We start from the raw sequence: 13,011 nt of genomic DNA on the forward strand, positions 1-13,011 counted from the left end.
CAGACGTGACGTTTTAGTGATACTCCGCCTTAGACTCTGATTGGATGTTTTGGTGCTGCACCGGATAATCTGTCATATCGATGTCACTTCCTGTCGAGTGCCTTTGGTTTCATATTCTACACGGAATCTGGGTGAGTTGCATCGTGAGTCAAAATCATTCAAATACTACTTCACAGCAGCGATTAGAGAAGTTGAAATGGAACAGTAACTAAGATGATGTAGTTTATAGAAACGCTAAACAACTTTGTGATGTTTGCATGCCTACAGTACAGATCACTTTAGGAATAACCCGATTTTTAGGCCTAGCTCTGTAGCAAACTGAAGCCATGCCGTATGGAGTTTGTTTAGGGGCAGAAATATCACTTGTAAAAATGAATACTAATAATAAGGTTTAAAGCATTAATTGCTAAAATATTTAATCTTAATTTGTTTAGTAGATAGAAGTGTTATAAACATTCCACGTGTTTCTGCACTGCGGGTCACGTGAGAAAGCCTTGAAAAAAATGTTCTTGTGCAGACATTGGGAGACAGCATCAGTGTTTAACGTCACCAATTATCAAATGCGCAATTTTCTCACTTTGTAGCATCTGTGGAAAAAGTAACAAGTACATTGCAAACTTTTATTTTGTAATTTGCTTCATGGCAACTCATGCCCGTCTGCCTCCGTTTTTGTTACAGGTAAATAAACAACTACAATAAACAGAGTTATGTACTGTTAAATTAGTCACATATGTATGTAAAGAAAAAACAATATTCTAGTATGGTTCCTTACCAGAATTAATTTAGATTTGTCAGGAAGGGAAACATATTAAAACGAGGAGGGATACTTTTTAATATTGTCATAGGTGTTTGTGCTGCTTAAACTTTTTAAAAAATGTGTGTTCCAGCTGCTGGAGCAGTTAAAGGGTTAATGCTGATGTATGTTATGTGGACAACACCAAAGTAATGGTCCTGTTGGCACAGTCAGCTGAACTCAGGTTTGGAACCAGACCTGTGAATGCAGATTTCCTTTTATTCAGCAAATGTGAGCATGGTTTAATATTGATTATGATAATTACAGTTAATAGATTTATGAAACCCCTTTTAAAGCCTTTGTGTTGTCCATTCATTGCATTTTCCAGATGAATGAGGCGTCTAACAAGGCATACAGTGATTCCTGAGTAGGCTTTCCTTCAGGAACTGAACTGTGTGTCTTGTTCCAAGTTACCTAGCAAGGACAGTGACCTTTCAACAGTTATGTTGTTGTAAATCAAATTGTAAGTAGCAATAATATATATATATATATATATATATATATATATATATATAAATGTGTGTGTGTGTGTGTAAAAATATAAATAAATGTATCTGCTAATTACATTTTGGATACTTTGTCCCCTCTTAGGCATGGTGTTGATGCAGTGATTTGACTGAATTCAAAATGTGATTCTTACTAGCGAAGGTATGTAAAATGATGTGTTGTGTTTCTAACTAAAATACGACAATTGAAATATGTTCAGTCTTGGCTAATACACATGTTTAAAAAGTGAAATAGCAGTTATTGCAGCTAGGTTCCATTCATTTGAATTCTTGCAGTACATGCATGTTTTCATTGTATTTCCACTAACAGGACAATGCAAAGGCATTTACATGAGTTTGTTGTAGGTTTGCTGTTTGACTTAAATACTCATAAATACAAAGCCCTGTAATGCTTGCCTTTGTGTTGCCCGTTCATTGCGTTTTCCAGATGAATGAGGTGTCAAACAAGGCATACAGTGAATCTTGCATAGGCTTTTCTCAAGGTACTCAATGGTGTACCTTGTACTAAGTTACCCAGCAAGGACAAGAATACAGATGTTTTTCAGATATCAAAGTTCAATTTTTTACTTTTGCTGTGTGTTGATCGGAATTACATTTTGCAGGTAATGTCCAATGGTTAGTTGTGATGAATTGCACTTCTTGTTCCTGGGATCACACATGGAGGTAAGCTGCTGGTAAATGTGTATAATTTAAACACTTTCACAGAGTGAAATGTCTACCTGATGCTTTCCAATAAAAGCCAAATTATATAAAATAAGAATGTCAAGTCCCAGAGTATTTTTTGGGTGGTAGGGTTTTAAAAGAAGGACATAAAGCTTTTAAGACCTACCAGAACTAACCACATGACTGGGGCTTAAGTCTTCATTGCACAGCCTTTTATTGTAACTTTTAATATGAGATTAGCCTTATGTAATAACTTGCCTTTGTGTTGCCTGTTCATATTTCCTTTTATGAATGGAGTGTCAAAAAAGGCAGACAAAAAGTCCTTTTGCTGTGTTTATCTTGAGCTTTGGGAATATACACCCTCTACTTTATTCATGGCAAAAGAAACACATACTGCATGGCCTAATATCACTATATTCTGAGTGAGTGAGTTGAATGTTTAAAACATGAGATTTTGGTATGTGGCCAGAGAGCTATTTTTAATGTATGTATTTATTCTAGTGCATAATCTGCCATACCACTTTACTGCATCAGTAGGCAACAGTAATTGTGCCATGTGAAATTTACTTTTGTTTTTTTCTTTCAGGTTTGACAGTCACCTTTCTGGAGGCCTTGTAATTGATCAGATATTAGGTGGATGGGAATTGATTGCTGCAGTGCAACATAATTTCAAGCTTTAATCATCTTGTCAATAAAAAATGAAATAAAGTAACTTGTCTCTTTTTTTTCAGTGTTGCTTGTTACTGCAGTCTACAGCTAAATCATTCATTTTAAATGTCCCTTTTCAGTCTTTGTTGTAGCTTAAAAAGGAAACAGGTTTTACTTTTATTTTAATGTTTTTACATACAATTGTCCAAGTTTCCATTCTGTACTGTGTCTTCCATGGTTTCTGTCCAACAGTAGCACATTGAGAGACATTGTCTTGGGTTATCACGTTACAACCAGCACTGCACAATAGAAATGTGAAACTTACAAGAAAGTTTAAAAGTGTGGAGAGAAATAAGTGTAAACTGGATAAATTAGTCCTGGTTGTTGATCATTGCAAAAAGACAGAACAAAAAATAGGAGTTCAAAAACAAAGCATCTCAATCATTTGTATGTCCAGAGGTCAAAACAATATGACAGGGTTCATTTATAGTGGAAAAAACTACAGAATCATTATGCAACAACTGTAAAGACACTGAAAGTGAGTGATCTGTGTCATTGATGTGACCAAAGGATAAAACAATACAGCACTTGTAATTGAACTTAATTTAAAGTAATGATCTAGAGCTGTGTACTAACAATACAGACACTGTCAAATGATGTGGTCTGTATCATTGATATGGCCAGAGGTTACATCAGTAGGGTTATTTTTAACTGGACAACAGTAATTCAACTCAATTGAGAAAATCAAATGATACAACTGTACCTGACAAAGACATTAACTCAAAGTGTACTGCCACTACATAACAAAAAGTCACGTGATTTCAAGTAGGACAATGTCATGGTCACCAACACATTATATAACTGCAAATATGAGGCTGTTACAATGGCAGCTTTGTGAAATGAATGGCACATAAGGGTTATTTACTGTTTTGTAACCGTGATTGAAATGCACCAAATATGAAAGCAGTCTATCGAATCTGTTGGTCTTATTATTTGAGACGCTAAAAGTCACATACAGCAGTTGTCTTAAGTCAAAGGTCAGAATGAAATCTACCATTCGATTTTTCAGCTGAAAATTTGACATTGAAGCGGTTTATGAGATACTAGCAGTTGGAGGCAGCAGGGAGTTCTGGACTCATTCAAGCTCTCCACTGGGATGCTTAAAATTCATCACAAAAAGTAAGGGAACTTATAACTAGATCCTTAACACAGGAAAAATAAACACATTACAAATGTACAAGTTTATTTTACGTAGCTACTAGGTACACACAGTTAAATACTGTATAAAATGGAGGTCAATGAGCTTGGAGGTAACGGCACATACGCAACATTAAAGTGGTCCTGTTTATTCTTGTATCCACTGTCAACAAATTAGAATAAACTTGCCAGGAAAATATCCATGGAATGGTGAAGCAGCCAAAAACATTGAAATAACTGGCTCTTAAATGTCCTCTATTACCATGCAAGAATCAGATGTATAGATCAACAGTTTGCTGAAGAACCAGTGAAATAAAATGTTCAATAACGTGATGAACGGCGGTGTTAAAGCCTCTTATTTACAATTTGTTTAATTTAACTCCTCCCTGGGATTGCGGTAGAGACGGGATCCTGGTAACATTCACATTTTCGGTTTCAAGCAACATCAGATGTGTTTTAAATACTCCTCAGGTAGGATATGGGTGGAGGTCACGTTTCTGCTTTCAGCCTTGCTGTGTGAACTATTTTCACAACCTTTGTGCTGCATTTTACATCCAGCTCAGTGCCTTCTGAAAGGTTATCTTTAGATCCATTTTTCTTCTGTGAAAAAAAAAAAACAAACAAAACAAACAGTTTCCCTCCAAACAGCAGCAGCAGTTATACAATGCAGTCCCTCATTTATACCACCAGGGGCTGAGTAAAATAAGAGCTGGCCCCAATAAATCACAATATCAAACCAGTTTTATGTTGAAATAGGACTGACATTGTGAGTTGTAATAGGGTTCTGGAAACAAAGAGGAGGTTTATAATGTGGTTAACTTTATAATGTGGTTAAAATGATCCAAATACTAGCTGGCAGTCTTCTACAAGAAGCAAGTTGTTATATGAGGGTAAATCCACAAAATATAAAACTGATACATGTACATTAATAAACTACTCAAATTCACAGCTTAATTTGTGCAATGTGATGAGGTGCTGTATAGTCGTCTATCAGGTTTCTTACTAAGCGATTGGTTGTGAGATAGAAAGTGATGACATCTGCTCAAAAGTTATTTACAATACAAAGCACATGCTTGTGTATTTTTCCATTTCATAATAATCCAAACAGCTGTAAAGGTCCACACACATATTCAGAAGTAACATATTTAGATGATTAACTGACCTGTTGGGAGGGAGGACCTCTGAGGCCCTGGGAATCAGCCGTGTGAGTAACAGGTAATGGAGGAACCAGGTCAGTCCTTGAGCTAAATGAGGTAAAGTAGTGTTGCATGTCAGCAACAGCAGCAGTGGGGTAATTCAACATGACTGATATCACTATCCAGTGTTAGGATAACTCTCAACAGGGACTGCTTTCAGACACACACCATAGTTATTTATTTTACCGTAACATGGCCCAAAACTTTGGTTCCTGACGCCTCTCATAACTACACTTAAACAGACAGAAGCCAATCTATAATAATGATTTCTGAAAGCAATATTTGACAATAAAAATTAGGGTTAAGACATGATAACACAGTTTATTGTGAATTGGCAATTAACATAATAAGCATATAAAAGTAATAACAAACTACTCAGAAGGCTGATGTTGGGACACAAAAGTATGCATTCATGTACATCAAGCCATTTGTTGCATATTGAACTTTGACAAAAATCTTATTTACTGTGCCCCAAGGTAAAAACTAAATTAAAAGTGGTTTAACTATAAAGTTAAGCGGCAGTTATTTTACAGCTAAAGCACTTAATCCCACTTACTTTACTTCTGAAAGCACAGATCTCTCTCCGTCAGAGCACTGGGAGCGCCTGTGCTGTCGGAAGCTCCTCGGTGAATGGGAGTGTCTGATCTTGACAGGGTCACCTTGGGTTCTAAGAGGAGAAGAGAAATCATTATATACTCAATTCATTTAAAATTCCAAAATTCAGATTCCTCCCCCCCCCCCCAAAAAAAATACTCACTCTACTTTCTTGTAAGGGATTTCCTTTAACTGCTCTTCAGTTAAACCAGATGGATCTACAAGTTCTTTCCTGCAAACAATAACAATGTAAATAATAATAGTAATAATAACAACAACAACAACGTCACAGAGTTTTAACTGGTCTACTTAGTCTTCCGTTCTCTTTTTTGCTAACCAGCAGAAACGCAACTCCTGAAATCAGAGCTAGGTGGCAGCAAATATCCAATCAATAAATAAAACAAGTACAATTTGAGTTTCTCATTGGTGGGGTTGTTCAAAAAATAAATTAATTTAAGCTCCCCTCACTAGAACGCACAGAATATACATAAACACATTGGTATAGGCTACATAAAAACATGTTTGATGTTCACTCACTTAATATGTTTCCATAGTTCTTCTTTAGCTTGAACATCAGGGCTTCTCCTACAAGAAAAATAAATGGGATTATTAAATAAGCTTGGTAAAATAGGAGTTTCTACATTTATTTTTTGGTTTAGACCTAGGTCTACAATTAGGGTGCATGCAAACTTAATTTGCATATGTGTATAACCTGAAGTCTAAATTGCTTCTGAGAATTAGGCTATGAACCGGGTTATTATCTCTAGCATATTTTATAAACCTAATCTGGCAGAAAAAAACCCAAACAGTTTAGTTGCAATTAGTTGTGGCTGTGAATATCCCAGGTTACCAGAGCTACAGTGGTTTGCACAGGTATTCACCCCCTACCAATAAATGTCACATTTTGTTGAATTGTAAATAATTTTTGCAGTTTTTCAAACTAATTTTTTTTTTTTTACTCAAAGCTGTAGTGGTTAAACTGAACAGTGTTATATGAGGAGGAGGTTAAATGTCAGCAAAACTTTCAAAGAAAATGTACAAAATGAAATTTACTGGTTGCACAAGTATTCAGCCCCTTAAGTCAGTACTTAGTAGAAGCACCTTTTGCAGCAATTACTGCTATGAGTCTTTTTGGATAGGTCTCTATTAGCTGTGCACAGTAGGATGGACATTTTTGCCCATTCTTCACGGGAAAATTGCTCCAGTTTTGATAAGTTTGTTGGGGATGGACTGCAATCTTCAAGTCTCGCCATAAATTTTCAATTGTATTCAAGTCAGGACTTTGACTGGGCCACTCAAGAACATTAATTCTCTTCTTGTTCAACCACTCCAGTGTGGTTTTAGCTTTGTGCTTCGGGTCATTGTGAATTTCCTCCCCAGTTTCTCTTGGCTGACTCAGACAGGTTTTCCTCAAGGATTCGCCTGTAATTTTCACCATTCATTCTTCCCTCTATCCTGACAAGTTTCCCAGTCCCTGCTGAAGAGAAGCATCCCCATAACATGATGCTGCCACCACCATGCTTGATAGTTGGAATGGCATTGACTGGGTGATGTGCAGTGTTGGGCCTCCGCCAGACGCAACACTTGGAATTTAGACCGAAAAGTTAAATTTTTGTCTCGTCTGACCACAAAACCCTTTTCCACATGTCTGCAGTATCATCTACATGCTTTTTCACAAACTCCATATGTGCTTTAAGATGAGGCTTTATGAGTACTGGCTTCTTTATTGCCATCCATCCATACAGGCCAGCTTTGTGTAGGGACCGGCTTATTGTTGATGTGTGAATACTGACTCCCATCTCAGACACAGAACTTTACAATCTCTCAAGGTCATTGCTGGCTTTACAGTGACACCCCAAACCAGTTTCCTGCTTGCCCTGCTGCTCACTTTGGGACAGCAACCTGATCTGGGTAGTGTCTGGGTGGTATCATGCATCTTCCACTTCTTAATGATGGACTTCACTGTGCTGAGAGGGATAATCGGCACCTTTTGAAATTTTCTTGTACCCTTCTCCTACTCTGTGCTTCTCTACCACTTTATCCCTGATTTTTGTTTTGAAAGCTCTTTGGTCTTCATGGTTGCTTTGCTGGATCACTATGTGAGTTGCAGCTTGAAAGTCTATATATACCTGAGGGAAATTATCTACAAGTTAAACCACTTTGAGTACACACAGGCTGAAACCATTTCACTAATTATGTGACCTTTCAAACAAATCATTTGCACCTGAGCTGATTTAGGGCTGCAGTAGCAAAGGGGTTGAATACTTATGCAACTGAGATTAATCTGTTTTTTTTTCTGTAAATCTTATTTACTTATATTCTATATGCATTTAACTTTATCAATGCAGAGTAGTTTGTGTAGATTCTACATGTAAAGTGTAATTTGAAAGTGTCTTGGAGTACGCTCAGGTGCCAACAAAATGAGAAAACTTTATAGGGGGGTAAATAGTTCTGCAAGCCACTGTAGATCCAACATTCGCATCTACTTTTTATAACTGAGTAGTATCAGCCTGTATGATCAAACTACTAAACAATCTGACTTCGAAGACACTGAAAATGCACTTTCCTGAAAAGCTGTTTTCAAATAGCGAAATGCAATTTGGAAAGAATTGAAAAAGTGGAATGTGCCAAAAATATAATCTTGCGTGAAAAGAATAAGGCAATTAATATTTTATAGTGTTGTTAAATCATAGTGTCCATGGCCATGATTTAGTGTCAATTAGTGAACTACTAATATGAAAAACAATGTGGTTTAAATATTATTGGAATTTTAATCAGCATATGCAGTATCCTCTGGCAAGGCTTTTCTATTTTAACCTAGACCTCACACTAAGTAAAACATTTTAAAGAACTAACATTCAATAACCACTCTGAAGTACTGAAGGGGTTTATATGTAAAATAAGTGAAGTAAAACTGGCTTTGCTCTCTGGAGGCGTACAAAGTGGAGAAACTTTGGAGATACAGGGTGACTCATAAACACTAAAGAATAGGGGGGAAATACAGAAGATTTCTTCTTAGTTTTGTTTCACCTCATTTACGGGTTATACAAAATGATATAGTTACAAAAATCAATATCTTGCATTCTAGATTATAGTTCATATAATATATATATATATATATATATATATATATATATATATATATATATATAGAGAGAGAGAGAGAGAGAGAGAGAGAGAGAGAGAGAGAGAGAGAGAGAGAGAGAGAGAGAGAGAGAGATATTATACAGGGTGTTGTACGATACAAGCGACACTTTATAAGGAGGTCAGAGTGGTTATACATGGATTTGTAATAATTTGTCACATACAGCTGTCCTGTCTTGTTTCTAATTATTTATGTGAAATGTTTTTAGCTACTGTAACATATTATCCACTTGAAATTAAAATTGTCTGGAAAAATGTGTGCTAACTTGAAATAAATATTCTGTGCACATCTGTAATCACAATCCTCTTTTGTTAAACTTATTTCAGGAGTCATTGAAAAGCAGGGCACAGCCATCACTGTCAGGTTGAAAATCCCTTTTAATTTCATTCCATTAATTGATTCTAAGAACTTTGTTTTCATAGCAGTGAAGTAGAAACACACATTACGGTAATTCCAGTGAACCAAAAAGGGTAACAAGATACAAGACAAGACCCTTTTTTATATATAAATGTACTACACATGGAAAATAATGATAATGAAACAAAGAGACCAAGTGCTTCTTTGGACTAATTGTACTATGGGGCTATCACTGTGTTTACTTAAGGCAGGTGCATTCTATAAAACATGTACACTTTACTAGGAATATTAATGCTGTTAAGTAGTTTGCATGAAACAAAATATAGATACATGGAAAAGCACTTACGATCGTGACCGGTGTCTGGAACGCCTGTAGTTCGGGTCATTCTGAGACCTCTCCTTCTGCTGTCGCAACACAGCTTCCCACTGAGGCGCTGAATCCACCATTTCATTTTCCTGGCGTGACCTATATAGCAACAAACTGTTAGCATGTATTACACCTCGCTAAAGCGTTAATGCTTCCATGGTGATGTGCAAATCTTATCTAGACTTAAATCATTTTCACACAACTACTTATAAAAAGTGTTATATATAAATATAACAAAAAAAAACAGAAAACCCCAAACCTTGACATGCAACACTGATGGAGTTCCTAGTTTATGCAAAACATGTACACTTATAACCACCAAACCCCTTCCTCTCTTTGTTGTAGGACTCCTGGGGATACCGAGCCTATTCTGGCCAGGAAAGGAATTTCTTGCTGGTCTAACAAAAGTGAAGTGTCATTTGTTTGTTTAACTCACAATATAGATTTTTTAGAAACTACTGCTGCAGAATGTGAAGCAAAGTAACAGAATAGAAACAGAATAGTTAATCTGCTAATACTATACTTCACTCTTAGAACCATCTGACAAAAATAGGCATCCCTTTAGAAATAGCATCTGTTAGAATTGTCTGGCAGCCAAAAGCTACATGTGTGATTCATGATGTATTGTGGTCAATAAATGGCTAATTATGTTGTCAAAAATAAGTGCGCTCCCAGGCTTCACTCAATCTCTTCTATACTGATGCACAAAAGAAATGCAACACTCAGGTCTAATGGAATTTATCAAATATTTTAAACATAGATACAAAATCACAGAAAATGTGAACAAAGTTTTCAGCAAGAAACGTGACACACTGTAAAAATGAAAACATTACAAAGTTAGTATCGGGTATGACCTCCCTGAGCATTAACACAATCCTCACAGAGATGACACATAAACCTGATCAGCCTCTAGACAGACTGCTGTGGGAAGTTCCGCCACTCTTTCTGTGCAGCTGCCGCCAGCTGGTGTCGGTTGGCTGGTCGTGGTTGTCTTCTTTGGATGGCATTAGCAATTTGGTCCACAGATATTCTATTGGATTCAGGTCAGGAGAACAAGCTGGCTACGGCAAGACCTCGATATTGTCTTCTTGAAGTCGTGCAACTGTAATCCTAGCACTGTGTGGTTTTGCATTGTCCTGCTGGAAAATCAACATTTTCGGATTGGCCTGCAGGAATGGAAAAACTGTTGCCTCAGGAACTTCGTCAGTGTATCGCTGAGCAGTAAGGTTGCCCTAAACCTGCACCAAAGGCGTTCTTGTGTTAAAGGAGATTCCTCCCCACATAATCACTCTTCCACTGCCCCACCGGTTGGCTTGAACAAAGCAACAGTCAGCATAACGGTCGTGAGCCAGTGTGGTGACCCGCACAAAGCTGGTTTCCTGATTTCTCTGGACTAGTCTGCTGATTGTTAAAGCAGAACATCTCATTCTCCGGGCAACTTCTCTCACAGACAGGTCGCATTCAATCATGCTGATAGCAACCAGGCAGTCTTAAATATTCAAGCGTGGCGCGGTCATATCTTTCGCTGTTCTTGATTTAACTGAAATCATGTCTTATCGAATGATTATTTATACATATTCTTAATCAACTCATTTTTACAATTTTTTAATTTTTTTTTAATTATTATAATTTAATAGTCGGCAATTGATATGACCACATTTTCTTCTAATTTGATATAACCAATTGTATTTTTAAGCGCAGTTCACCACTACCACCCCTGGGCTGACTCGGGAACGGTGAAGACGAACACAAGCTGCCCTCTGAAGCGTGTGCTGTCAGCTGACTTTTTTCACTCTGCAGGCCCGCCATGGAGCCAACCCAGAGTTACAGTGTTGGAGGACAACACAGCTCTGGGCAGCTTACAGGCAAGCCCACAGCCCACAGGATGTAAGATGGGTCTTAGCCAAGGACGGCTTATTTTTCCACCTGAGATTGCCACCACTAACCTTCAACCAGACATTGTCTTGTGGTCTGGATCAGCACGCCTTGTTCAGCTGGTAGAGTTAACTGTGCCATGGGAGGATGTTCTGGATGAGGTGTATGAGAAGAAGAAACTTCACTATGCTCAACCAGCTGCTTAAGTGGAACAGCGAGGATGGAGAGTCCGGGTTTACCCAGTGGAGGTGGGTTGTTGAGGATTTGTGGCACACTCTACAACTTCTTTTCTCAGAAATGTTGGGTTCAGTGGCCAAGAGATTTGTTGCACAGTGAAGAAGCAGCAGAAAGGAGCAGCAACTGGCTGTGGTTGAGACGGAAAGATTCTGGCTGGGGATTTCAAGCACAATAGAAAGAAAGAAAAACGCTGATGTACAGGTAAGTAAGCTGGGCTAAGCTGAGTGGGAAAAGGAGGGGGGTGATGCTGGGACGCCAGAATCACTGTTGAGCACTCTTGAGGTGTCGTGGGCTAGTCAACGAAACACCAAGGATGGAAGGTGCCCACTTGAAGACCCCAGAGATGTACCCTACTTAGCTCAATCCTGACGGTTGTCATGCTGATGTACTGGGGAGACCGCACTGTGGCTGATCCCCAGAGCCAGCATCGCAGCCATTGTGTGTGCTGATGCCCTGGGGAGGCAAAATAAGCTGATCCCTGGAGCCAGCACTACACTTTAGCCATCAACACCAGGAAGAAGAAAATCTCAAATGGAAAGAAACGCAAATGGATGGAGATGCAGATGGAAAGCTTCGTCTTAGTTGGTGCTTATCTTGGTGAGACCTGAGTTCAAATCAGCATGAAGTTTTAACATCTACTCATGTATTGGAAACCTTGTTTTGTTCAATATTGTTGTTTAATAAAAGCTGAGTGCAATTGCATTCCAGTTTTGCCCCGCAATTGAAAGTGTGTAGTGCATTCATTTCCTGGACTGAAGTCACCAGCAAAGACATCCTGTTCACAGCAGTGTTATAGGGAAATAACTAAGACACCCTTGGCTTGGTTCCAAGCTCAATGAAATGGGATGCAGGTAGCAGATTCATAATACCTATTTCTTTTTTTTCGATGATCCCTGTTGGAATTTTCTGACTCACTCCCGCTGCTGGTGTTTCCACGGGAACGTGACCTGATGAGAAACAGAGGCTTAATGAATCAGTTCATTAAGAATCAATTCTTCTTAAAACTGAATTGTACTAGTTGGTTAGTCTAACACCAGAGATTCTAGGGTAAAACTTATAAGAAACCAAGTCAAGTAGAGACAATGGTTTTGGTTAGTGCCGCCTTCAATACTTGACATAGTTTTTTATATTTTACCTTAACACCATAAATGTATTGTGGATCGGGTATAGTTGTCAGTTTCAGTTTCTCAGTGAAATATCCTTGCAATGCAACCTGACCTGTCAATGGTTTTCCAATGTTCGCACTGGTTTCTCTAAATAGGCTTGTAACACTCTGTTATGACTAATGGTTTTGTCTTCCACCACAAACTGCAGTGTTTCCTTGGCTATACACTAGACCAATTAAATAGAAGGCAAAGTCATTTGTAGTTGGTGATTTGAAATATTATACTTGCAAAAGTATGTATCAATTAAGCGGATCTCCTTTAATGTGT

General features: G+C 37.9%; 1 protein-coding gene, 1 long non-coding RNA gene and 3 other non-coding genes across 13 annotated transcripts in view; 4 read left to right on the forward strand and 1 right to left on the reverse strand.

Moving 5' to 3' along the window:
* Positions 1-84: 84 nt before the first annotated feature.
* On the forward strand, positions 85-2,684 carry LOC121301923. Of its 6 annotated transcripts, none has more exons than XR_005947663.1 (5): positions 86-131; positions 888-1,256; positions 1,385-1,441; positions 1,902-1,962; positions 2,549-2,684. It is a non-coding gene; the product is annotated as an uncharacterized LOC121301923 (long non-coding RNA). The 6 variants fall into 6 exon arrangements; XR_005947662.1 differs by having other exon boundaries at positions 92-1,024; positions 1,122-1,256; XR_005947664.1 differs by having other exon boundaries at positions 106-143.
* Positions 1,088-1,222, forward strand: LOC121307326. The gene has a single exon (XR_005948312.1). It is a non-coding gene; the product is annotated as a small nucleolar RNA SNORA13 (small nucleolar RNA).
* Positions 1,693-1,827, forward strand: LOC121307319. Its single transcript, XR_005948311.1, has one exon. It is a non-coding gene; the product is annotated as a small nucleolar RNA SNORA13 (small nucleolar RNA).
* On the forward strand, positions 2,218-2,354 carry LOC121307315. Its single transcript, XR_005948310.1, has one exon. It is a non-coding gene; the product is annotated as a small nucleolar RNA SNORA13 (small nucleolar RNA).
* Positions 2,685-2,748: 64 nt separating the features above from the next.
* Positions 2,749-13,011, reverse strand: part of LOC121301900 (band 4.1-like protein 4A) — a 90,785-nt gene continuing 80,522 nt past the window's right edge. For all 4 annotated transcript variants that reach the window (XM_041231637.1, XM_041231621.1, XM_041231630.1 and 1 more), the window contains 7 exons: positions 12,448-12,525; positions 9,446-9,565; positions 6,135-6,182; positions 5,761-5,829; positions 5,560-5,670; positions 4,970-5,051; positions 2,749-4,407 (listed from right to left, as the gene is read on the reverse strand). In XM_041231637.1, the coding sequence (XP_041087571.1) occupies positions 4,297-4,407; positions 4,970-5,051; positions 5,560-5,670; positions 5,761-5,829; positions 6,135-6,182; positions 9,446-9,565; positions 12,448-12,525 (619 nt within the window). In that variant the 3' untranslated portion in view covers positions 2,749-4,296. The remainder of the gene's footprint in view (positions 4,408-4,969; positions 5,052-5,559; positions 5,671-5,760; positions 5,830-6,134; positions 6,183-9,445; positions 9,566-12,447; positions 12,526-13,011) is intronic.

Source organism: Polyodon spathula, chromosome 2 (genome assembly GCF_017654505.1).
Source record: "Polyodon spathula isolate WHYD16114869_AA chromosome 2, ASM1765450v1, whole genome shotgun sequence".
NCBI classification, from domain to species: domain Eukaryota; kingdom Metazoa; phylum Chordata; class Actinopteri; order Acipenseriformes; family Polyodontidae; genus Polyodon; species Polyodon spathula.